Source organism: Archocentrus centrarchus, unplaced genomic scaffold (genome assembly GCF_007364275.1).
Source record: "Archocentrus centrarchus isolate MPI-CPG fArcCen1 unplaced genomic scaffold, fArcCen1 scaffold_157_ctg1, whole genome shotgun sequence".
NCBI lineage: Eukaryota > Metazoa > Chordata > Actinopteri > Cichliformes > Cichlidae > Archocentrus > Archocentrus centrarchus.
In genome coordinates, this window is record NW_022060202.1 from 9,296 (window position 1) to 35,605 (window position 26,310).

The window sequence follows — 26,310 nt, forward strand, 5'->3', positions numbered from 1 at the left end:
GCAGGAAAATGTGGTGGAGAAGATGAGACCAAAGAACATGTTTCTATCAGGCCATATTCCATTTTTTAAAAACAGACTAATTTGTTTAGTGGGAGGTTTTTATTGTTTTTTGGGGGGGAGTTACATTTAAGTCCACACTGCATACCAGTTTGCAGCAGCGCTGCACTGTCTCACCAATAAAATTAAAAGGAAGAAGAGGAAGTGGAAGAGAGCTGGGCAGTTTCTCAGTGCCAACTACAGAAATCCACAAACGGCCCTGGTTTGTTAACAGCCATTAAAACAAGAAGAAGAACAAGGAAGTGAAGCTGAAAATGGAAAAAGGAAGTAAACGGACATTAAAATAAAAAGCTGTTTTTGAAGGGAAAAGAAATAAGCACTTTTTTCCTTTGTTTCAAAGGAGAGACGTTTGGATTATGGCAAAGAATGAGGACAGTTAGACTCCTGATACTTCTCTGCTACTCTGTCTGTGTGACTGCAGGTGAGCATAATAAACCGTCCTTACTGTACTAACAGGTAATTGTGTTACCGGGCTAGGAGGGAAAAATCTCTGTATTTTATTTGTTTCTGTCGGCCTGCACCGCATGTAAAACACCGGGACTTTAATTTTGATTTTGTTGCTTGATTGTACTACATGGTATCTGTATTCCAACAAAACAACAAACACACAAAAAAGAAAAAAGTAATGATAACGCAAAGTAATCAAAGCTTCTCTTACTGAAGGTAATTCACTTTTTCAGCTTGGCCTAGATAGTAGAATCTGCTCCCAGAAAAAGTGTGGGTCCATATATTTCCTGAACCGTGGAACCACAGGGTGTCCATTGGTAAATGGAAATGTAAATGGACTAGCTCTTATATAGCGCTTTTCTACTCAGTCAGAGCACTCAAAGCGCTTACACAACATGTTTACATTTACCCATGCACTCACATTCATACAAGCACTTCCATGTTTATACTAAGCTAAGTGCTTTTAATTAACTAGCATTCACACACATTCATACTCCGACAGGATGGTCGGAGAGCAACTTGGGGTTAAGTATCTTGCCCAAGATACATTGGCATGTAGCCTGGAGTAGCCAGGAATCGAACCGCTGACCTTCCGATCAGTAGGTGACCTGCTCTACGTACTGAGCTACAGCCACCCCATACTAACGGTGGACTATTCTCAATAGTCCACCGTTTCATCTGTTAGGGCCACATCCCTTATAAAATTAATAAAAGTCTCCAAATCTTCTCAAACAGTTGTTGCTTGGATTTATGAATATATTTTATTGTTTCAAGTGCCGAGCGAGATAACATCTGCTTTAACCGCTGGGTGGTGCTGAATCTGCTGATGTTTCTGCAGGTCAAAGCTGGACACTTTGTTGCAGTCAGTACACTGAGGTCTATAAATGCACATTAAGCTTTGCTATAATTCTGCTTCTCTGCATATAGAACCATCAGAAATCATTTGGGTCTACTATAATCTGTTTAGGAATTATTTTCAGTTATGTTCTTTACCTCCTCCCAAAATATTTTTATCTGCCTGCATTCCCACATGCAGTGAATTAATGTTCCTATGGAGACACACTTTGTACATGTCTGCTGTGTTTTTACCATTTAAATTGTAGGACTCTAAGACAACTATTTATAGACATTGTGTGAACTTTAGCACATGTTTTTCCCACTCTTGCTCACTAAAAATTTGTGTCAAATCCTCATTCCAGGACATTAATTTATATTTTGAATTCTCTGATGAGTTTGATATCAACATGTTATAGAAATCTGATGATGCCTTTTCTTAACCCTCATAATGTCCTGTTGTTTTTTTTTACCCCAAATGAAATCTATTGCTATCAAAATATGTTTTGCATTCATCCAATGATTTGAAAATAAGAGGGGCTGTTCGATACTATGCGCTTTATGATTAGAATCAATTTTAAGCAATTTGATTGAATTTTGCATTTTTATTTAATTTAAAAACATCTGTTGTAATATGGGGTCAAAAAATGACAGTCAAGCCAAGTGGGGTCATTTTGACCACAGAGGACAATGCGTGTAAGGAAATCTGGAGGACATTACAAGGTTAAGTTATTTTTCGCTTTTTCCAACAGTGAAAGGGGACATTTGTTAAGACTGCTCAGATTTGCTTTTACAAACTTCTCATTTGAATATATTAAAAGTTGTGTGTGACATCAGACTCTGGAAGATAGAGGTCATTAATGGTTTTAAGTCCTCTGGATGTGTCATGGGAAATGAAGGACCCAACTGTGGGAGCAACTGTTAAAAGTTTAAAGCTTTTATTTGCACAAATCAGAAGGTGAGTTTGTAGGTTAGGTCCGAATGTAAGCAGGGGGAACTCACTTCCAGCACTCTGTTGGCCAGACGAGGCTCTCTCTTTGACTCGTAACTTCTTGCTCACTCGTACAGTCGGGCTCTGCTCTGCACACAAACAATAATACGCTTTTCTACCAACAGGGTGCCAGTATTTGAACCGTTCAGCAGTTTTTTCACCGCGAACGCATTTGGTGCTCGGCTGAAAAATGGGTTCAACTCGGCTGGTCTCGAACCAAGAACGCATGACAAAAGCGGCAGAAGGGCGTGACTCTGTCATCTCAACATAAAGTTTTCTGCCGTATTACACAGGGGCGCTGCTATATACTTTCTGAGGTGTATGCGGACACATTTTCTGTTTTGTGCCCCGGAGAGCTTTCTTTTTGCCTCACCATCTCTAGCTACCTGTGCTCAGATGATAGCACGATTCAAATAAAATAATCGAACTTACTGGCAGTGCAAACATAGGTATCTTAACATAAACAATCCTGCAAAAATTAGCAGGTAATGATAAACTTATTGATTAAACATTGTACAGCTTTGTACCCAGAATTACATTAGAAACACACTGGTAAATATGACTCACTTTTTCTTTAAAAATACAAGGCATCACCATAACTTGGTACCTAAAATAACTTCTGTCAGGTAAACAGGTTTTTTGTGAAGGAAGACACCTGAAACACTTTAATTAAAAAAGTAAAACATTTAATATATTAAAGGATCAGAAAAAGTACACATGGCCATGTGGGGGCTCAGAGTAAGAGTGTGCACTCTCTCCCTCTGAGCCCGTGTTCCTGTCTAACCAAAACATTTTTATACAGCTCGTCATTATCTAAGCATAAACAATCTCTGGGTGCTATGAGTTGACCTTCGTCATCCAGGCTCATTCCAGCTGGTTTTCATGACCCAGATTCCTCTCAGTCATAGGCACATCTTCTTCCTGATGTTCTAATTTAATCAATACAGAGAAATCTTGTCCAGATTAGTGACAGAACATGGTGACGTTGGTAATGTTCTAATTGTACGTTCGATGGCTGGTCCTCAAGATTAGGTGCACTGAAACAGAGAAGTTAGAACTTTCTGATCAGTTGCTCTCTGTCTAATGTGTTATTTAATTGTTTATTATTTGGTTGATCCACTGTTTATTAATCAATTTACTGGAGTTTACCTTTAAACATTTGTCCTTTTTTCACTGAGTAAAAAATAATCCCTAACAACTCCCTCCTTTTTCACACCATTCAGGTGTGAAAATTTAACACCCCTATGGTTATTAACCTATTGATTAACACTAAAAACAACATGAAAACAAACAAAAATGGCATGAATATAATATATTTAAAGCACAACAAGTCACTACAAACCAGAATTGCTCTCATGATATTTCTGTGAGCCTCTGACTTTTGTAATCAGTGTTTATGCTTCAAAAGGTCACACACACACACACACACACACATTTGTTAGAGACAGACAGAGGGAGAGAGCAGCTCTCTTTTTCAGTAAAGAATGGAAAAACATATAAAAAGCTTTCTAAAGCATTATTATTATTAGCACTCTTATTTCCTAAATTCACCTCCTTTTCTATAAAGTAAGACCAAACAAACAGAAATGCCTAACAAGTGGACTAAAGCACGAGACACAAGATCATAAAACATAACCTCAGATATATCTGTTTAGAGCACATCACATGAAACAAATATTTATTATCACACTTTCATCAATTAGTATTTATTTACTGAATAACTGATCCTGTCATTACAGGTTCAAACCCCCCTTTTCTATGTCTTTTCCCAGGTGATCAATTCCTTAGGAAAATAGGGAAAGTTTGAATTTGTCCATCTGATTCTCAAAACATTTTCCCATCATTAAAGATACAGGATTTATTTATTTATTTGAGTTCTCTACTAATTTTGACAATGCTCTGGAGAATTGAACTGCTGTGGTTAAATATTATTTAGACTGAGTAAACCACACAAGTAACATCTGTTATTTTATTCTGCTGTTAATGATGTTCCAGTTTTCCAGTCAGCCTCTGTAAGGTTAATCAACATTCCTGATTTAATATTATAATTAACCCAATCTAAGTTTTGTTTAATTATGACCCAAAGGCATACAGTGACACAAACTCTGCTGCTGTACCTTAAATTTGTTAGGAACTCCAACAGGAACTCTTAGGCATAAAGAAGCCTTTCAGGCTGATTGTTTTATTACAACCTGGACTAATTCAGACACCATCCCATTTTCCCAAGACTCCCATCCTCCACACGTCAGTCCTCTGTTTGGCAAACCAGGGATTTTTAATGCCAGTTATACTCCGATAACAGGCCATCACACTGAGATGTTCCCATCCACAGTGTGACGGACAGGGGTTCTAGTCCGAGGCAAAACATTCCCTGTAAAAGGCACATTTCCTTATCAGGCCATAGCGGGGAGCAGTTACTGGTATCTTTGAAAACTAGTCCAGTTGTATTAAGTTGTACTGATTTTTCCTGCTGTCTTTAGTTTGAAAAGTTGAGTCTTGAACTGCAGGTCTTTGGGGTCAAAATTCAAATATGAATAGAACCTGCGGTCTGATCAGGTCTAACTGTTCAACATAGTTTTATTTATTAATTTTACCCACTAAATATAACTCCCTGACTCAAAGACTATCAAATTAAAATGTACACACTACAATTTGCCAAGAGACATATTTAACAGCAGAAGTTTATGTTTGAAAGATCTATTATTCAGTGTCTTCATATTAAAGATCTCTTGATTAGTTTAACCCAGTCTAAATTTCTCTATTCTAGAAATGATTCAATCTATTCAGATAAAAAATAAAAAGGAATTAATGCTCTGAAATCAACACTTAATACAGATTTAGGTCAGAAACCAGGAAAAATATCAATATATGCTAAAGCTCACACAGTCTATGATTAGTCATCCTAGAATCCTATAGTTTAATTTTGCACATGGGTACATGTGTTATACCCATGGAATAAAATGAAAACAAAAACACTAAAGACTAAAGGTAGAAGCAAACATAAAGAAAAAAACATATAAAATTGTGATACCAAGATCCAACAGTACATTGCCTATGGGAATTCAGCAGGGAGGAAAGGAGCCAGTTTTGAATCTGTTCTTTACTTTTCACTTAAAAATTATACAATTTTAGGGTAGCTCCCTCCTTTTGGTCTCCAGAAACACCCAGGTTTAAGACTTTACTGGCCAATTCTGGCCCCCAAACCTTATATTTCACATTTCAGAATTTAGCCATTTATTTTCTCTTTTTTTTTTTTGTTAAAATTGATTAAAAATAAAAAAAAACAATAAAAACAATATTCATTGCAAATGATATTTGTCCTCATTCTCTTATTATTTGGTTATCTTTCAATGACAGCATTAGAATTTGAGTTTCATTAAGCATGTTATTCAATGTATTGTAATGGAAAACTTGCCAAAATTACAGATATTATTGTTATCTTAATTGCTAAAAAGAAAGGGAAAACTAATTGGACTTAATTCTGTCTTACATATACAAACAATCTGCTTTCTATTTAGAATGACACAGTTTTAGTGTTAGTGAGAGAAACCTTGATTATTTTACTGTCATGACTCCATTTATTTATTTTGTACTCTGTGTAATTTGTGTATCTTTATTGGTCTTGCTCTGAATATAACACCATGTAGTGCAGTCAGTCAAAATTATTCAGGTGAGTCTGAAATGTTGTGGTAATTCTCTGGTCAGAGGTCATACTCACACATCTAACTGAAATCAGGACGTGTCCCTCCTTAGACCTCATGTCAAGAAAAAACAATAATTAGTGTTATAAGAAACAAAGCAGATATTCCTGTGGCTTTCCAATGATAAATTATCCAAACAAATTATGAGTCAGACTACTGAGAATGTTCAGACTGGAATTGAAACATTGCAGTCAGTTGTTATTTTCTTGCAGTTCCTTGACCTTTGACCACTAATGTGTTTTGGTTCTTCACTGAGAGCCTGTGACTGAGCGTGCTTAAGGCCTAATGCTCCCCATGTCGAAGAGAACCCCTGTTGATGACTCTCCTCCTGGTCTCAGACTTTACACAGAGGTCAAGAAACTTACAGTTCACCTGTTCGTCTGAAGTTGGGCCTTCTTACTGAGGGTCATGTGGAACCAGGAGCCTTTTTCCTGAGTCTTTAGAGTCTGTTAGTCTGCTCAGGAGAGCTTGGTGTGATCTTGAACACCTCGATCTGCACCAGTTTCTTTATTGGTACCTGATCCAGTCTCCTGCAGCCCCAGTGTTGTTGTTCAGGCTCCTGTTACAATGAAACTAAGAAATCTTTATTAGTTAAATCTTTACTCTTCTCCTAGTTTATATCCCTCCTTTGAGACATAAACTCTGTTTTGTCTCACTAATTAACCTTAATTTAGCTTATTTATCTAAAGGGCATACTCAGTTTTATATCATTAGCTTTTGGGATTTTTTTCTTTAATGCTTAATTTAATATCAGATTGTTCATACATTCAAATTTAAATGTTCTCTGCTTTTCTCTTATAACGTTAGCTTTAAACAAATCTACCAAATAAACAAATTAAATGCACAAAAGAGAAAATCAGATGATTTTATTTTATCCTACATGTTTTGCATTGTAACAGAGCGGCAGCTCAAGGTTTGGCACTTTGTTTTGCTTTGATTCAAGTGTGTCACAAAATATTCACACAGACTGATTTGTGTAACTTTTCTTTTTAAGGTTTCACCAATACTGTGCTCCTCATGGAAATTTTCTTGAAATTTAACAACAATTTGACATAATTTGTGATGATCAAGGCATTTGTCTGCTGTATTGGCTTTTATTTTAGGAAAGTCAATTAAGTTTAGCTTTTCTCCACTAATTGTCTCTAATCAGATAGAGTCAGGGACCCACGAGTGTGCTCCCCTTTAAATAAAAGAAATAAAATTAAAGAGTAAAATCAAAACAAAATAAGTAAAATAAAACAATAAATGAAACAAATATATCTGCTTCTCAGTGTTTCTAAGGGGTTTATCCCCTCCCCAATTTTCCCAAGATATTCAGGATTATTTATCAAACCACTCTCTAAGAATGTGCAAAAAGAAAAGAAAGAAAAGAAAAGAAAGGGAGTGAAATAAAAATATTTTTGCTCCCCAGGGGAACAAGAGAACTAAGCAAAGTCCTAGACAACCAAAAAATCAAGAGAGAAAAAGGAATAAAAATAAAACTGAGAATGCATTTTTTTTAAATAAAATAAAATAAATATATGATATTCTCTAAAAATAATGAACTCCTGACTGTCCTGTCCCTTTCTTTTTTTTTTTTTTAAATCCTTCAATGGTAGCAATACTCACTTTGTATCAGGGATAAACCTTATCCCTGAGAGCTCTTGACCCTCACTCCCTAACTCTACTATCCATACCAAAAACAAATAAACAAACAAACAAAAGCAAAAAAAGGGAAACAACAAAAAATTGAAAACAAAACATTAAACAAAACAACTTATTTCACTCATAACTCATTTTTTCTCACTCACACGCACACAAGCTGTGTCTCTCTGACACACACACAAACTTAGATTCACACGCACACACGCAGCAATGCTGTAGTGACAGACACACACACACACAAATGCTGAGAGAGACGCACACACATTTGCACAAACACACTCCAGATGTTAAACTTTACAACAATTTTCCATTTTCTCTTTCTCTCTGTGTCTGTCTCTGAGCCACACACACTCACACTCACTCCAGTTGTTTTCTTTCTCTGCTCACCACACACACACACACACACACACACACACACACACACACACACACACACACACACACAACTGACTCAGATACACACAGACAGATAGCAACAGAAACGGTTTCCTTTTCCTATGTGATCAGCTCTAGAGTTTTTCCCAGATTTTGTTTTCTTTTGTTTTCCAGGTGCATAATTTAAAACCAAGAATTTATTTAAGCTTTTGCTTTATCTAATAAATTAGCGGGGGACGTCTCCTCCTTTTTTTTTTTACATTTACTGCAACCTTGATATTTGTCCTCTGCACTTTATGCACCCTTAATTTTTTTACCGGTTTCTTTAGTATGTCATCCCTTTTTTTTCACTGCAGTATCAGCCCACTTGTTCCCACACACACAGATACACACATATACACACACACATATACACACATAGAGGCCTCTTCATTCACACTTTTAGTTGCAACTTTTACTAACAATTTCATGCCAATTTCTTAGTCTCTATTTTATTCACACAACACTTTTGTTACAATTTTTATTTACTGCCAACGTGTTACCATGAGAGTTGACCCAGTCAAATCCTTATTTTATCTCAATGAAACTACTTTAGTGTACGCTACAAGAAAGCCAATATTTTACTGTCTTAGGCAGCTATGAGCCTCTGCCCGTAGGCCAACGCAAGTGTCTATCCAGAAATCCGCCTCTGGTAAGCCGACAGATAAATTGACAACATTCAGTAATTTTTGCAAAATTATTACTATTTTATATGTCTCTCATGGTATAATGCCAATTGTCACACTACTGTTGCTGTGGATATAAGGAGTTATCTCTATTCATTAGAACATTTTCCAGCCACACACACTTCTTGGTTTTATTAAATAAATTTGATCAATAGTCTATTGCTATAGGGCAGTTTTATGTTTCCTTCATCTCTCACAATCCTTTTTTCACTCATTTCAACTCTTATCACTTCACTTATTTTATTTCTTTCACCCATTATCTTTTTATTCATTTTTTAAAGTCAATCCCTTTTTGTTTTTCTGACACTTTAATATTTTCAAGCTTTAAGCAGTTTAACAGATCCTCTAAAATTTGTTCTAATAGCGCTTTGAGTGCTCATACTGAGTAGAAAAGCGCTATATAAGAGCTAGTCCATTTACCATTTACCATTCTCTCGTGACATTTCCTCCTCCTCACTCACAAAAAATTTCAACGTCCAATTCTGCAGAATTCGGTTATTTACAAACCACAGGTTTCTGCTTACCTTATTTATGAGGCACCCCTGTGAGTGTTTTGAGGAGTTCAAGTTTCAAGCTGAGTCCTGGAGAAAATATTCCCCTTTGTCCTCTTTTGCCAATCATCCTCCTTCACAAATCACCTGTCATTACCTGTTATCAGTTCTTTATCACGGGGTCACCATCTGTCAGGTAAACAGGTTTTTTGTGAAGGAAGACACCTGAAACACTTTAATTAAAAAAGTAAAACATTTAATATATTAAAGGATCAGAAAAAGTACACATGGCCATGTGGGGGCTCAGAGTAAGAGTGTGCACTCTCTCCCTCTGAGCCCGTGTTCCTGTCTAACCAAAACATTTTTATACAGCTCGTCATTATCTAAGCATAAACAATCTCTGGGTGCTATGAGTTGACCTTCGTCATCCAGGCTCATTCCAGCTGGTTTTCATGACTCAGATTCCTCTCAGTCATCACAGTCAGCACATCTTCTTCCTGATGTTCTAATTTAATCAATACAGAGAAATCTTGTCCAGATTAGTGACAGAACATGGTGACGTTGGTAATGTTCTAATTGTACGTTCGGTGGCTGGTCCTCAAGATTAGGTGCACTGAAACAGAGAAGTTAGTACTTTCTGATCTGTTGCTCTCTGTCTAATGTATTATTTAATTGTTTATTATTTGGTTGATCCACTGTTTATTAATTAATTTACTGGATTCACTGAGTAAAAAATAATCCCTAACACTTCAAATCTGCCCCCCACCCCACACTTTTTTTAAGCTTGGACACAATGGGGATGAAAACTGAAAGCATAAACACATTACTACTTACTACTCTTTTTTTTTCAACACAAGAACATATCAACGTACAGTTCAGCCTTTATACTTTCGATCTGGCTTACAAATCAAAGTTCCTGATCAAGATGGCGGCACGCACAGACGCAGCGGCTCACGGCTCTTCCTTTCGGTGCTCTTTTTTGTACTTTTTGTATTTCATATTTGTTAGTTTTGGTGCATTTGTCTCTGCAAACAACTGCTACACACGCCAGGATCTTGTGGACATTGGCTACCGGCACAAGATATCAGTATCGAGTGATTTTCACTACACTCATAACATCCCAGACGCAATAGCGAGACTGCCGGGTGCTCCGTGGATTGTTATCGGGTCTGGAAGGTGCCACCGATGGCGGAGGGAGAGGAAGCAGAAGCGGGGCTGCAGGTCCGGCTTTATGCTGAAGCTGAAATGCCAACCACACAGGCCTCCTCTGCCAAGCCTGTATCTCTCCAACGCCAGGTCCATGGTAAATAAAACGGACAACCTAGAGTTAGAGCTGGCTGTAAATCGCTATGTTCGTGACTGTTGTGTAATGATTATCACCGAGACCTGGCTAAACCCCCACATTCCCGATGCTAGCGTGCAGCTAGCAGGCCACTCTGCTACGCGGAGATCGGACCAAGGACTCCGGTAAGAGCAGGGGAGGGGGTCTCTGTATTTACGTGCATGAGGACTGGTGTAACAACGGAACAATCATAGACAAACATTGTTCCCCAGACCTCGAGTACATGTCTGTAAGATGTCGGCCTTTTTTTCTACCCAGAGAGCTAACAGTAGTGATCGTCACAGCTGTGTATATAGCTCCCGATGCTAACGTTAGCATGGCGCTCTCTCTCCTGCTGAACGCCATTAACGAACAGCAGCGGGTCCACCCCGACGGTGTTCTTATTATCGCGGGAGACTTTAACAAGGCCAACTTAAAGACTGTACTCCCGAAATTCCACCAACATGTCAAATGTTCCAAGAGGGGAGAACACTCTTGACCATGTTTACTCCAACATTAAGCACGCTTACAGAGCCAAACCCCCCCCCACCTCGGCCAGTCCGACCATCTTTCCCTGCTGCTCACCCCAGCATACACCCCCCTCAGACGGAAAGCCAGGCCTACTGTAAAAACCATTACAACCTGGCCTGAAAACGCACTCTCCGACCTACAGGACTGCTTTGAGTACACAGACTGGGACTTATTCGAACACGAGGACCTAGAAACATTCACAGGGACGGTACTGGACTACATTAAGTTCTGTATCGGAAATGTGACTGTTAGCAAAAACATCCGGGTTTTCCCTAACCAGAAACCCTGGATGAACAGCCAGGTCCGTTCACTCCTCAAAACCCGTGATGCTGCCTTCAGGTCAGGCGACAGAGCTCTGTACAGTGCTGCTCGAGCTGACCTGAAAAGAGGAATTAAAAAAGCCAAAACGGACTACAGGAGGAGAATAGAGCCCCATCTGTCCAGCAATAACACACGGGAGGTGTGGCAGGGCATTCAGAACATCACAAACTTCAGAGGCTGTGATTGACTGCAGGAGACCTGAGTGTGTCACTAGCAGAGGAACTTAACTTTTCTTTGCTCGCTTTGAGATGCCTCAGGACCACCCATCTGCTCCAGTCCTGCCCCCCCCAGGCTGCACCCCACTCACTGTCCAGGAGCATGAGGTACGGCGCGTGCTCCTGGCAGTGAACCCCAGGAAGGCTGCCGGACCAGACGGAGTACCTGGCAAGGTGATCAGAGCGTGTGCCCACCAGCTCACCCTGATTCTCACCAGGATTTTCAACTTCTCCCTGGCCCAAGCAGTCATCCCCCCCTGCCTAAAATTCAATTCAATTCAATTCAATTCAATTTTATTTATATAGCGCTAAATCACAACAAACTGTCGCCTCAAGGCGCTTTGTATTGTGGGTAAAGACCCTACAATAATACAGAGAAAACCCAACAGTCAAAACGACCCCCTATGAGCAGCACTTGGCGACAGTGGAAAGGAAAAACTCCCTTTTAACAGGAAGAAACCTCCAGCAGAACCAGGCTCAGGGAGGGGCAGTCATCTGCCGCGACCGGTTGGGCTGAGGGGAGAGAAAGACATGCTGTGGAAGAGAGCCAGAGATTAATATCAATTAATGATTAAATGCAGAATGGAGTATAAAAAGTAAATAAGGTGAATGAGAAACAGTGCCTAAAAACAGCCACAATCATCCCCGTGCCCAAAGGTCATCTGTCACCAGCCTAAATGATTACCGCCCTGTGGCCCTCACACCGGTAATCATGAAGTGCTTTGAGAGGCTGGTTCTCCAGCACATCAAAGACCATCTGCCCCCCACTTTCGACACCCATCAGTTTGCATATTGTGCAAACAGATCCACAGAGGACGCCATCGCTGTAGCTCTCCACTCTGTGTTGAGCCACTTGGAGCAGCAGCAGAGCTACGCTCGCATGCTCTTTGTGGATTACAGCTCAGCGTTCAACACAATCATCCCGGACATTCTCACCACCAAACTGCACACCCAGGGCCTCCCCCCTCTCACATGTTCCTGGATCAAGGACTTCTTAACCAACCAGCCCCAGACTGTGAGACTTGGCCCCCATCTCTCCTCCACCCGCACACTGAGCACTGGCTCCCCACAGGGCTGTGTGCTGAGCCCCCTCCTGTACTGCCTCTACACCCATGACTGCAGTCCGGCCCACAATAACAACCTCATCGTCAAATTTGCTGACGACACCACAGTGGTCGGACTCATCTCAAAGGGAGATGAGGCAGCTTACAGAGAGGAGGTCCTGAAGTTGACAGCCTGGTGTTCAGAGAACAACCTGGTACTGAACACCATGAAAACCAAAGAGATCATCATCGACTTCAGGAAGCACAGGACTGACCCAGCTCCCCTCTACATCAACTGCGAGCGTGTGGAGAGGGTCCACACCTTCAGGTTTCTCGGTGTCCTCATCTCTGCTGATCTCTCTTGGTCAGATAACATCACAGCTGTTATCAAGAAGGCTCAGCAGCGACTTCACTTCCTGAGGGTCCTCAGGAAGAACAACTTGGCTCAAACCTGCTGCTGACCTTCTACCGCTCATCCATTGAGAGCCTGCTGACGTACTATATCACAGTATGGTACGGCAGCTGCACTGAGGCAGACAGGGTCAGGCTTCAGAGGGTAGTCAAGACAGCACAAAGAATCGTTGGCTGCCCCTCCCCTCCCTGATGGACATCTACACCTCCCGCTGCATCAGCAGAGCCAGGAACATCATCAAGGACAGCTCACACCCTGGCTTTGACCTGTTTGACCTGCTGCCCTCTGGCAGGCGCTACAGGTGCATCAAAGCCAGAACAAACAGACTCAAGAACAGTTTCTTCGCCAGAGCAATCACCACCCTGAACTCACACACTCACCCACCGTAACTGTGCAATACCCACATCTCTGTGCAATATTATATTATTCATACTGAACAATATCTATCACTCCTATATTGATAATATCCAGTATTCATTCACTAGTGCAATATTCATTCACCAAGTGCAATATTCATCATCTTCATTATTATATGTATACACGCATTTACTTTCTTACAATGTACAGATGCACCAATGTAGGTATGTATATATTTTTATACATTCTATTTTTTTTTTTTTTGTAGGGGAATGCACCCAAACGCCAGGGAATGCACCCATTCAATGGCTTCTGTACGCTTTTGTCTTAGCAGGTTTATTCGCATGTGCTGCTTTAATGAAGATGTTATATTCCCTCTCAAAAATACGGCAGTTCTCAGCGATGTCTCCTTCAAACGGAGCGGGTCGGGTCTGCGAAATCCCCCGCCATAGTTAGCAAGCTGCGAGTCTTTCAATGTTTGGCAAAAAAAAAGAAGGAAAAAAACGGACTCACGCACTGCAGATCCAAACATCTTTTGACACCATGTCGAAATGAGTGAGGAGATTTGACTTAGTTAACAGCGGTTTTTAATGGCAGCCTGAAAGCGACAGCTTCACAACGTGTCTGCATCTGGAAAAACCAATAGGTGGAGCCCGGCTGCTACAAGTACGGCATCCAATATAGTACACACATTGCAAAATGCACAATCATTCATCTGAATGATCTACACTGTCCCTACTTGTCAGGTGAGCATTCAGGAAGAGCAGGTGAGTGATTAGCAATTGCCATCAGGTGTGCAACTCATTGCCGGAAGAGGCTGGTAAGAAGGTGGAGAAAACACCGAGCCTGCCCCGGAAACAATACCTGCACAAAGAAGAACAACAATACTGGGGAACGCTAGCCCGGAGAGGGCGGGGACCATGACAGGATGCCCATGTTTTAAATACTGCATCTGCTCTTCCTGGTGCAACAAACCCATTATGGCCATTTTGGATTAAATTTCTGTCATGTGCCTCAGAATGGGATTCTTAACTTGTTTCTGCAGGTTTCTTACTGTGTCAGAGTGCATAAATGTGGGAAGTGCTAGTTTTAAATTATGGGACTCATTTCCACCCAGTGTGGATTCTCTTTGTTTGAAAAATAGAACATAATAGAGCTCAGTTGTGCAGCCCAGTAGTACCACTTAAGATTGGGACAATTTAGACCTCTCCGATTAAACAGTAAATAAAGCAGTTTCTTCCTAGTATTGTTAGTCATGATAACTAGTATTGCATTTGTATTTATTAATTTATCGAGCAGCCCTGCTCCTGGGTCCTCACTCTTAGTTACATTTGTAGGGAAGTGCACGTTAGGTTGAGCTGCAGGGGTTCGGAGGGGTTTCTGGTTACAGCGTAGCTACAATGTAGCAGGTTCCACTCTAGTTTTAAGTTGGGCCTTTGTTTATGTTTACGTTACAGACTGAACTGTTTAGAAAACACGGCTCAGACTGATTTTCATAAATGAATGTGATGATTAAGTTACTGTATGTGTTTCAGTGATTTTCAGCACCTCAGGATTAAAAAGCCTTTTTATAATAAGTTACCATTGATGTATTAGTGAGTGTTTATTTTGGCATTATAGACTTTATTAGAGTCTACCATGTGTTGCTGATGTAAAAATAAGTTAAACACTGGATGTTATTAAAATGTAATATATTAATTGTTTTACAGTGACTCACTTTCTGCAGTATTTCTACACTGGATCTTCTGGGATCCCAGAGTTCCCAGAGTTTGTGGTAGTCGGGATGATCAATGACGTTCCAATCATTCACTATGACAGCAGCAGCCGGAGAGCAGAGCCCACACAGGACTGGATAAAAAAGCCACAGAGGACGATCCACAGTACTGGGCCACAGAGATTCAAGGGTTCAATAACACCCAGCAAACGTTCAGAGACGATATTGAAACTGCGAAGCAGCGCTTCAGCCAAACTGGAGGTTTGTTTAAGATTAATTATTTTCATATTCTTTGTTGTCCATCACCCATCACTCATCTGTATCCATCACCACAGTTTTCTTTTTCTACCATCTGATCTGTCAGAACTGGAACTTTTTAAAGGACCATATTCGTTAGCTCGCATGTTTTGCTTCATTTGTGATCGTGTATAATGTGAAGTTGTATTATGTGCCGGCCTGTCTCAGACACAGTAATTAACAGAGATGAAGTGACATTTGACCTCCACTGTCTCATCATGGACCTCACATGATGGTTGGCTGATTCTGCCTCTTTTTCTCTCAGGTGTCCACGTTGTCCACTGTTTTATGGCTGTGAGTGGGATGATGAGTACGAAGATATTAGAGGATTTCTTCAGTATGGCTATGATGGAGAAGATTTCATAGTATTTGATCTGAAGACACAAACATGGATCGCTCCAAAAGAACAGGCTGTCAGAACCAAACTGAAGTGGGATCATGATGATGATTTAAATATGCAGAAAAAAATATTTAACTGAGGTCTGTGTTGGCTGGCTGAAGAAATACGTGAACTATGGTCGACACAGTTTGAAGAGAACAGGTATAAAAATTTGATTTTGTTTCCTCAGATTCTGGAAGGAATGTTTTATTCATTTTAGGACGCTCATTTTGGAGCTAAAAAACTGTCAAAGAAAATGATTTTGTCTGTGGTTGAAAAAATAAGTTAGACACTAATTTTGTAAAACTGTTCTTGTGATAGAAAAATTAAAAAAGCAATGGGGGGGGTCTGATTATTGGCATCTTTGATCATTTTTGTTGTACATTATGGAGAAAGAAAGTGATTAATTTTAAAACTGTATTAGAAATAAAACAAACTATTTGCATAACTTAATTTTAGTTAGTTTTAGTTTCGTAGGGGTCGGGTGCAGTGTGTGTCGGACGGTGGCCGAGGGCGAAGGCCCTGGCGGACCGATCCCCGGCTATTGGGACATGGAATGTCACCTCTCTGGTGGGGAAGGAGCCTAAGCTAGTGCGTGAGGTTGAGAGATACCAGCTAGATATAGTTGGGCTCACCTCAACGCATGGCCTGGGCTCTGGAACCAGTCTCTTGGAGAAGGGCTGGACTCTGTTCCAGTCTGGAGTTGCCCTCGGTGAGAGGCAGCGAGCTGGGGTGGGTATTCTTGTATTCAATTCAATTCAATTCAATTTTATTTATATAGCGCCAAATCAACAATCAGTCGCCTCAAGGCGCTTTGTATTGCGGGTAAAGACTCTACAATAATACAGAGAAAACCCAACAGTCAAAAACGACCCCCTATGAGCAGCACTGGGTGACAGGGGGAAGGAACAACTCCCTTTAACAGCAAGAAACCTCCAGCAGAACCAGGCTCAGGGAGGGGCAGGCATCTGCCGCGACCGGTTGGGCTGAGGGGAGCAAAAAGACATGCTGTGGAAGAGAGCCAGAGATTAATAACAATTAATGATTAAATGCAGAGTGGAGTATAAACAAAGTAAATAAGGTGAATAAAAAGAAACAGTCTATTGTGGGAACATCCCCCAGCAGCCTAGGCCTATAGCAGCATAACTAAGGACTGGTTCAGGGTCACCTGATCCAGCCCTAACTATAAGCTTATCATAAAGGAAAGTTTTAAGCCTAATCTTAAAAATAGAGGGGTGTCTGTCTCCTGAATCCAAGCTGGGAGCTGGATCCACAGAAGAGTGGCCTGAAAGCTGAAGGCTCTGCCTCCCATTCTACTCTTAAGTATCCTAGGAACCACAAGTAAGCCAGCAGTCTGAGAGTGAAGTGCTCTGTTGGGGTGATACGGGACTATGAGGTCTTTGAGATAAGATGGGGCCTGATTATTCAAGACCTTGTAGGTGAGGAGAAGGATTTTAAATTCTATTCTAGATTTAACAGGGAGCCAATAAAGAGAAGCCAATATGGGAGAAATCTGCTCTCTCTTTCTAGTCCCTGTCAGTACTCTAGCTGCAGCATTTTGGATCAGCTGAAGGCTTTTCAGGGAGCTTTTAGGACAGCCTGATAATAACGAATTACAATAGTCCAGCCTAGAAGTAATAAATGCATGAATTAGCTTTTCAGCATCACTCTGAGAAAGGATGTTTCTAATTTTAGAAATATTGCGCAAATGCAAAAAGCGGTCCTACATATTTGTTTAATATGTGCATTGAAGGACATATCCTGGTCAAAAATGACTCCAAGATTTCTCACAGTGTTACTGGAAATCAAAGTAATGCCATCCAGAGTAAGTATCTGGTTAGACACCATGTTTCTAAGATTTGTGGAGCCGAGTACAAGAATTTCAGATTTATCTGAATTTAGAAGCAGGAAATTAGAGGTCATCCAGGCCTTAATGTCTTTAAGACATTCCTGCAGTTTAACTAATTGATGTGCGTCATCTGGCTTCATTGATAGGTAAAGCTGAGTGTCATCTGCATAACAATGAAAATTGATGCAATGCTTTCTAATAATACTGCATGTACAGTGTAAATAGAATTGGTCCTAACACAGAACCCTGTGGAACTCCATAATTGACCTTAGTGTGTGAAGAAGACTCCCCATTTACATGAACAAATTGGAGTCTATTAGATAGATATGATTCAAACCACTGCAGTGCAGTACCTTTAATACCTATAGTATGCTCTAATCTCTGTAATAAAATGTTATGGTCAACAGTATCAAAAGCTGCACTGAGGTCCAACAGGACAAGAACAGAGATGAGTCCACTGTCAGAGGCTGTAAGAAGATCATTTGTAACCTTCACTAATGCTGTTTCTGTACTGTGATGAATTCTGAAACCTGACTGAAACTCTTCAAATAAACCGTTCCTCTGCAGATGATCAGTTAGCTGTTTTACAACTACTCTTTCAAGGATCTTTGAGAGAAAAGGAAGGTTGGATATTGGCCTATAATTAGCTAAGACAGCTGGGTCAAGTGATGGCTTTTTAAGTAGAGGTTTAATTACAGCCACCTTGAAGGCCTGTGGTACATAGCCAACTAATAAAGACAGATTGATCATTTTTAGGATTGAAGCATCAATAATTGGAAAGACTTCTTTGAACATTCTAGTAGGAATGGGATCTAATAAACATGTTGCTGGTTTGGAGGAAGTAACTATTGAAGTTAACTCAGAAAGATCAACTGGAGCCAAAGAGTCTAAACAAATACCAGCAGTGCTGAAAGCAGCCGAACATGAAGATAAATCTTTGAGATGTTATGAATAATTTTTTCTAATGTCTAAAATTTTATATGTAAAGAAATCCATGAAGTCACTACTAGTTAAAGTGAAAGGAATACCCAGCTCTACAGAGCTCTGACTCTTTGTCAGCCTGGCTACAGTGCTGAAAACAAACCTGGGGTTGTTCTTATTTTCTTCAATTAATGATGAGTAGTAAGATGTCCTAGCTTTACGGAGGGCTTTTTTATAGAGCAACAAACTCTTTTTCCAGGCTAAATGAGCATCTTCTAATTTAGTGAGACGCCATTCTCTGTCCAGCTTACGGGTTATCTGCTTTAAGCTGTGCGTTAGTGAATTATACCACAGAGTCAGGCACTTCTGATTTGAAGCTTTCCTTTTAAGAGGAGCCACAGCATCCAAAGTCGTACGCAGTGAGGATGTAAAACTATTGACGAGATAATCGACCTCACTGGGAGCAGAGTTTAGGTAGCTGCTCTGCACTGGTATCCCCCCGGCTTGCTGCCTGTACGTCGGAGTTTACACCGGTGGACGAGAGGGTAGTTTCCCTGCACCTTCCTGCTGCGTCCTGACTGTTTGTTTGTGCTTATGCGCCGAATGACAGTTCAGAGTACCCACCCTTTTTGGAGTCGCTGGGCGGGGTGCTGGAGAGTGCTCCATCTGGTGACTCCATAGTCTTGCTGGGAGACTTCAACGCTCACGTGGGCAATGACAGTGAGACCTGGAGGGGCGTGATTGGGAGGAACGGCCTGCCTGATCTGAACCTGAATGGTGTTTTGTTATTGGACTACTGTGCAAGCCACAGTTTGTCCATAACAAAAACCATGTTCGAACATAAGGATGTCCATAAGTGCACATGGCACCAGGACACCCTAGGTCGCAGGTCGATGATCGATTTTGTAATCGTATCATCAGATCTGCGGCCGTATGTTCTGGACACTCAGGTGAAGAGAGGCGCTGAGTTGTCAACTGATCACCACCTGGTGGTGAGTTGGATCAGGTGGCGGGGGAAGATGCTGGACAGACCTGGCACACCAAAACGTATTGTGAGGGTGTGCTGGGAATGCCTGGCAGAAGCCCCAGTCCGGGAGATCTTCAATCAAGAAGACTTTATTGTCATATATATGTAAACATATAATGAAAACATATAATGAAATTTGCGTTCCAGAACACCCATCCAAGAAATACAAAAAAAAACAGAACAAACAGGGGGGACAGGTGTCCTGAGGTCATGCAGCTGACTCGCAGCACTACCTTTAGCAGAAGAACAGAAAGAGATACACTGGGATAGGTAGGTTAAAAAAAATCATCTCGTACTGTATTCATTATAAACACCGTACGAGGTTCCAAAAAACACCTCAGCAAAAGCATATTTGCACATTTAAAGCCAGGATAGCAATATGGTGGGTAAGGTCAGGTCAGGAGGGGATGCAGACGGAGACGAGAGGGTGGGGGCATTGTGGAGCCCAGATGCCAGCTCCTAGCCACAACAGTTCACTGATAGTGATGGAAATTCATCAGCGGCCGTGGTACACCAGATCCAGCTTCACAAATCACAGTGAGGGCTGAGGGGGAGAGCGACCATCACACATAGGCCTGGAGAGATATGATTGCCAGCCAAGGCCGGCTAGGGAGCCAAATTCCTGATAATGCAGATGTTGTTTTGGAACAGGCTGCTTGTTTTTTTCCAACAGCCTTCAGTCTCACTGGGGAACCCATTCAGTAATCCAATATTCCAAATTCATTTGTTACCGTCCTCACCGTGCAGAACCGAACTTTATCTCCAGATCGAACCCCTCTCGCCTGCGAGCACGTTCTCAGCTGGGCTACTCACCAGCTTTACGGCTCAGGTCCAACAGGCTTTGAGTCTGAGTTTGTACGGCCCTGGACAGCCCATCCACCTGGGTCGGCAGCCTCTGCAGATGTCGAACTGCCGCCCAGATTTTCTTGATTTACCGGTAAATCAGGTATCCTCCGAGCCCAAACAGAAGAGATACCGCTACCAAATAGCCGAATATGTAGACGTCTTCCATGTCTTCAACCTCGAGGGCTGAGAAGCACACAGGTCTCCACGAGCTCCAAGAATCGATCACGTATCCAACGGGTCTGTTCCACTCGGACACACAGGCTCCCCTTTCCCCGATGTCATAGTGGAAAAAATTCGATCAATGGTGTTGAGGGCCCAGTTTGCCAGATCCATGTTGCTCTCAATCTTATTCTTATTCGGACAGTGTGTAAGAGACGCTCTCACAGCAAGCAGCAAGCAGGAGAGACAGGGAGGGCAGGGAGAGAGATAGAATGCGACCGTCTCCGTCAAGAGCAGGAAGAAAGCAACTCCCACCTCTGGCAGAACTTCAATAGCATTCCGAGGGAAGCTGAGGACATTGAGCCTGAATGGACCATGTTCTGCACCTCCATTGTTGAGGCTGCTGCTCAGAGCTGTGGCTGCAAGGTGGTGGTGCCTGTCGTGGTGGTAACCCCCGAACCAGATGGTGGTCACCGGAGGTGAAGGGAAGCCCATCAAGCTGAAGAAAGAGTCCTATCGGGCTTGGTTAGCCTGTAGGACTCCGGAGGCAGCTGACAGTTATCGGCAGGCCAAGCGGAATGCAGCTCGGGCAGTGGCCGACGCAAAAATACAGGTGTGGGAGGAGTTTGGTGAGGCTATGGAAAAAGACTTCGTTCAGCATCAAAGCGATTCTGGCCAAACCGTCAGGCGACTCAGGAGGGGAAAGCAGTGCTCCACTCAACACGGTTTATAGTGCGGGGGGGTGCTGCTGACTTCAACTGAGGCTATAGTCGGACGGTGGAAAGAATACTTCGAGGACCTCCTGAATCCCACTGACACGCCTTCTGTAGTGGAAGCAGAGTCTGGGGATGAGGGGGATGACTTGACCATCACTGGGGGTGAGGTCACTGAGGCAGTTAAACAGCTCCTTGGTGGTAGAGCCCCTGGGGTGGACGAGATTCGCCCTGAGTTCCTGAAGGCTCTGGATGTTGTAGGGCTGTCTTGGTTGACAAGCCTCTGCAACATCACGTGGAGATCTGGGGCAGTGCCATTGGATTGGCAGGACCGGGGGGGGGGGTGGTCCCCATCTTTAAGAAGGGAGACCAGAGGGTGTGCTCCAACTTTCGGGGGATCACACTCCTCAGCCTCCCCGGTAAGGTCTATGCCAGGGTGCTGGAAAGGAGGGTCCGTCTGTTAGTCGAACTCGGATTCAGGAGGAACAATGCGGTTTTCGTCCTGGTCATGGAACGCTGGACAAGCTCTTTATCCTCTCAAGGATATTCGAGTGTGCGTGGGAGTTTGCCCAACCAGTCTACATGTGCTTTGTGGACTTGGAGAAGGCATTCGACGTGTCCCTCGGGGTGTCCTTTGGGAGGTCCTGCGGGAGTATGGGGTGTCTGGCCTGTTGTTGCGGGCCATTCAGTCTCTGTACAACCACAGTGAGAGCTTGGTCTGTATAGCCGGTAATAAGTCGGATTCGTTTCCTGTGTGTGTTGGACTCCGCCAGGGCTGCCCTTTGTCACCGATTCTGTTCATAATTTTTATGGACAGAATTTCTAGGCATAGCCAGGTGGGCGGAAGGCTTCTTCCTGGGTGGCCTCAGAGTCTCATCTCTGCTTTTTGCAGATGATGCGATTCTGTTGGCTTCTGCTAACTGATCATCTGCAGAGGAACGGTTTATTTGAAGAGTTTCAGTCAGGTTTCAGAATTCATCACAGTACAGAAACAGCATTAGTGAAGGTTACAAATGATCTTCTTACAGCCTCTGACAGTGGACTCATCTCTGTTCTTGTCCTGTTGGACCTCAGTAGGGTTTATATTTTTCCCGAAAATGACATGAATCATATCCTGGGAAAAGATGAGCCATTTCCCGGGAATCCCGGTAAAAAGGTTTTTTGTTTTTTTATTTTAATTAGGCCTTCTGTAGCCTGTGTCGGGCTTAACCTATTCTGATATTGTAGAGGTAGCTTTCCAGCTATGTCCTGTTATGCCCAGTAGGGGACAACGTTGGCTTGATTAACGCAATAAAACCTACATCTCGGCATTCGAGTGCTCGAGCTATGCGGTGTTGTATCGTTCCTCAACACTCCCTTAACAAATATAATTCGAATATTCCTGTATTGTTCATGGAATTATACCAAGCTATTTTACAATTGCTGTTGGAAAACAATACGGTTCATCTCCACACAGCATTGATAAAGGCTCAGCCACCTGCGCTGTCGTGGCGACATCTGTTGCACTATATCTCCACCAGTGGAACGCTGTAATAGTCATTGAAAAGTTAACTACCATACTACACTATAATATGACATAACACAGGGCCTTGAATAATGCACTACGACTTGGTCATTGCCATTCTGGCAACAGCAAATTTATAACGCCGTGTCTAAGGGTTAAAATAGGTTCTTTGTGAATCGTCTTTTGAAAAACTAGCCAATCCTTACAGCCTAAAAAATATACATTTTACTCAACTCCATTTTAAAAGCGAAATATGTTAAAGTAATCTATTTGATGATACTTTCTTCACACATTAGGCCTGTATCCTAATTCATGATTGTTAGTAAGCGGCTGCAAATGAGGAAAAGAAACACTCGAAGTAAACAGATATTTCTTTACATGCTTCCCTTAGGCAGTATTATTAGAAAGCATTGCATCAATTTTCATTGTTATGCAGATGACACTCAGCTTTACCTATCAATGAAGCCAGATGACGCACATCAATTAGTTAAACTGCAGGAATGTCTTAAAGACATTAAGGCCTGGATGACCTCTAATTTCCTGCTTCTAAATTCAGATAAAACTGAAATTCTTGTACTCGGCCACAAATCTTAGAAACATGGTGTCTAACCAGATACTTACTCTGGATGGCATTACTTTGATCTCCAGTAACACTGTGAGAAATCTTGGAGTCATTTTTGACCAGGATATGTCCTTCAATGCACATATTAAACAAATATGTAGGACCGCTTTTTTGCATTTGCGCAATATTTCTAAAATTAGAAACATCCTTTCTCAGAGTGATGCTGAAAAGCTAATCCATGCATTTATTACTTCTAGGCTGGACTATTGTAATTCGTTATTATCAGGCTGTCCTAAAAGCTCCCTGAAAAGCCTTCAGCTGATCCAAAATGCTGCAGCTAGAGTACTGACAGGGACTAGAAAGAGAGAGCAGATTTCTCCCATATTGGCTTCTCTTCATTGGCTCCCTGTTAAATCTAGAATAGAATTTAAAATCCTTCTCCTCACATACAAGGTCTTGAATAATCAGGCCCCATCTTATCTCAAAGACTTCATAGTACCATATCACCCCAACAGAGCACTTCACTCTCAGACTGCTGGCTTACCTGTGGTTCCTAGGATACTTAAGAGTAGAATGGGAGGCAGAGCCTTCAGCTTTCAGGCCCCACTTCTGTGGATCCAGCTTCCAGCTTGGATTCGGGAGACAGACACCCTCTCTATTTTTAAGACTAGGCTTAAAAATTTCCTCTTTGATCAAGCTTATAGTTAGGGCTGGATCAGGTGACCCTGAACCAGCCCTTAGTTATGCTGCTATAGGCCTAGGCTGTTGGGGGGGTTCCCACAAAAGACTGTTTCTTTTTATTCACTTATTTACTTTGTTTATACTCCACTCTGCATTTAATCATTAATTGTTATTAATCTTTGGCTCTCTTCCACAGCATGTCTTTTCTCTCCCCTCAGCCCAACCGGTCCCGGCAGATGACTGCCCCTCCCTGAGCCTGGTTCTGCTGGAGTTTTCTTACTGTAAAGGGAGTTTTCCTTCCCACTGTCATCAAGTGCTGCTCATAGGGGGTCGTTTTTGACTGTTGGGTTTTCTCTGTATTATTGTAGGGTCTTTACCTACAATACAAAGCGCCTTGAGGCGACTCTTTGTTGTGATTTGGCGCTATATAAATAAAATTGAATTGAATTGAAATTGTATTGAATTGAATTGAATTGAATCGGGGGGTGGCCTCCAGCTCGCAGTGGAAGGGTTCGCAGCAGAGTGTGAAGCGGCCGGCCACGAGAATCAGCACCTCTAAGTCTGAGGCCATGGTCCTCAGCCGGAAAAGGGTGGAGTGCCCTCTCCGGCTCAGGAACAAGGTCTTGCCCCAAGTGGAGGAGTTCAAGTATCTCGGGGTCTTGTGCACGTGTGATGGGAGAAGGGAACGGGAGATCGACAGATGGATCGGGGCTGCTTCTACAGTGATGCGGACGCTGCACCAGTCTGTCGTGGTGAAGAGGGAGCTTAGTGTAAAAGCAAAGCTCTCGATTTACCGGTCGATCTAAGTTCCTACCCTCACCTATGGTCACGAGCTTTGGGTAGTGACCGAAAGAATAAGATTGCGAATACAAGCAGAAATGAGTTTCCTTCGAAGGGTGGCTGGCCTCTCCCTTAGAGATAAGGTGAGGAGTGCGGCCATCCGGGAGGGGCTCAGAGTAGAACCGCTGCTCCTCCACATCGAAAGGAGCCAGTTGAGGTGGCTCAAGCATCTGATTAGGATGCCTCCTGGCCGCCTCTTGGATGAGGTGTTCCGGGCATGTCCCACCAGGAGGAGGCCCCGTGGTAGACCCAGGACACGCTGGAGGGATTATATCTCTCGGCTGGCCCGGGAACGCCTTGGGGTCCCTCCAGATAGCTGGAGGAGGTGGCTGGGGAGAGGGAAGCCTGGGCTTCTTTGCTTAGGCTCCTGCCCCCGCGAACCAGCCCCGGATAAGCGGGAGAGAATGGATGGATGGAATAGTTATTATAGTTCATCTTTATGTTACTGCTGCTGCAGATTTATCAACAATAATAAAATAAAATAAGATAAGCAGTAACATTTTGCTCTCTCTGCAGTCCTTCCCTCAGTGTCTCTCCTCCAGAGGTCTTCCTCCTCTCCCATCACCTGCCACGCTACAGGTTTCTATCCCAACAGAGCGAGCTGGTCTGGAAGAAAAATGGTGAGGAGCTTTATGAAGGTGTGCACAAAGGAGAGATCCTCCCCAACAATGACCAGACCTTCCAGATGAGTGTTGATCTGGACTTTTCAGCAGTCACACGTGAGGACTGGGACAGGTACAGCTGTGTTTCAGCTCTCAGGTGTGAGGGAGGACATCATCACCAAACTGGACAAAGCAGGAATCAGGAGCAATGAAGGTGAGACTGAGATCAGGAGACAAACACACCCTTAGTTTATTGTAACAGTCCTGCAGCTCATGAGTTTTTAATGTGTTGGATGATAACTTCTTTTTCCTTAGTGTCAGTTTATGTCCCTGTTTTTCAGAGCATAATTCTAACACTAACTTAGGTTCAAACTAGGGATGTGCCGATCCGATATTCAGTATCGGTCTGATCCTGGCCTAAATTACTGGATCGGATATCGGAAAGAAAAAAAAAATGTAATCCAATCCGATCCAACCCACATTAGCTGCATTAAAGTTCTCCGTAGTCTTCTTCTTCTTGTGGGTTTGTGGTTGACCAAAACAGCTTAAAGCTGCATTACCACCAGCTACTGGAATGGAGTGGGGATCAGGAAATAACGCCCCTCAGTTTTCCGTCGCTGCGACGGATTCCCTTTAACACTGAGTGGATCATCGCTGACATGTTTTTCCATGCCTCCACTGCTCTATGCGTGTTTGTGTGTTGTGCTCGCTGTGCTGAGAATTTCAGCTGTTAGGGTTAGGGTTAGGGTTT

General features: G+C 42.4%; 1 protein-coding gene across 1 annotated transcript; it reads left to right on the plus strand.

The window, feature by feature from the left end:
• The first annotated feature begins 289 nt into the window (after window positions 1-289).
• LOC115775488 (major histocompatibility complex class I-related gene protein-like) lies at window positions 290-25,808 on the plus strand. The gene is given in 9 exon segments (XM_030723018.1): window positions 290-478; window positions 15,175-15,318; window positions 15,321-15,440; window positions 15,742-15,756; window positions 15,759-15,937; window positions 15,939-16,017; window positions 25,474-25,554; window positions 25,557-25,701; window positions 25,703-25,808. Coding segments are annotated over 9 exon segments (924 nt in total). The 5' UTR covers window positions 290-423.
• Window positions 25,809-26,310: the final 502 nt, after the last annotated feature.